This window comes from Eimeria mitis, genomic scaffold (assembly GCF_000499745.2).
Source record: "Eimeria mitis Houghton genomic scaffold, Emh_scaff7916, whole genome shotgun sequence".
In the NCBI taxonomy this organism is placed as follows: Eukaryota; Apicomplexa; class Conoidasida; order Eucoccidiorida; family Eimeriidae; genus Eimeria; species Eimeria mitis.
The window spans coordinates 1,152-1,712 of NW_013575815.1; the positions used below are offsets into that span (position 1 = coordinate 1,152).

General features: G+C 60.6%; 1 protein-coding gene across 1 annotated transcript in view; it reads left to right on the top strand.

Annotated features, from left to right (window-relative positions):
- Nucleotides 1–237: 237 nt before the first annotated feature.
- Nucleotides 238–561, top strand: part of EMH_0093140 (uncharacterized protein) — a gene marked incomplete at both ends in the record, with an annotated part of 735 nt that continues 411 nt past the window's right edge. Inside the window, one exon of the mRNA XM_013501951.1 lies at nt 238–559. Coding sequence (XP_013357405.1) covers nt 238–559 — 322 coding nt within the window. The remainder of the gene's footprint in view (nt 560–561) is intronic.

Genomic DNA, 561 nt, shown 5'->3' on the forward strand with positions numbered 1-561 from the left:
TGCTGCCCCACCTGCACAGCAGCAGGGAGAACCTCTTTCTTCTGCTCGCAGGAATGCTTCAGTACCTCCTGGGGGGCCCACAGCAAGCTGCATGCGGTGCTGCAGCGGGGGGCCCCCCAGCACCCGAGCCCAGGCAGTGAAGAGGTACGCAGCAGCAGCAGCAGCAGCAGCAGCAACAATGGTGCTGCTACTGCTGTTGAGAGACAGACCAATAAGGTCAATGATGATGCAGCGCGAATGCAAACAGACAACAGCAGCAGCAGCAGCAACAACAACAACAGCAGCAACAGCAGCAGCAGCAACTGCAGCAGCACCAGAGGGTCTGAAAGTGATGCAAAGGAACTACAACCAGCAGCAGCAGCAGCAGCAGCACCAGCAGCAGCAGCAGCAACATCTCTGCCAGTTGTCCCTTCCCGCGTTGCTCGGGGCCTTGGCTTGATTCAGGCCCGGGGGGCGACGCGTAGCAGCAACAGCAGCAACAGCAGCAACAGCAGCACGAGCAGCAGCAGCAGCAGCCCATCGAAGCCCCTCAGCAGCAGCAGCAGCAGCAGCAGCAGCAGC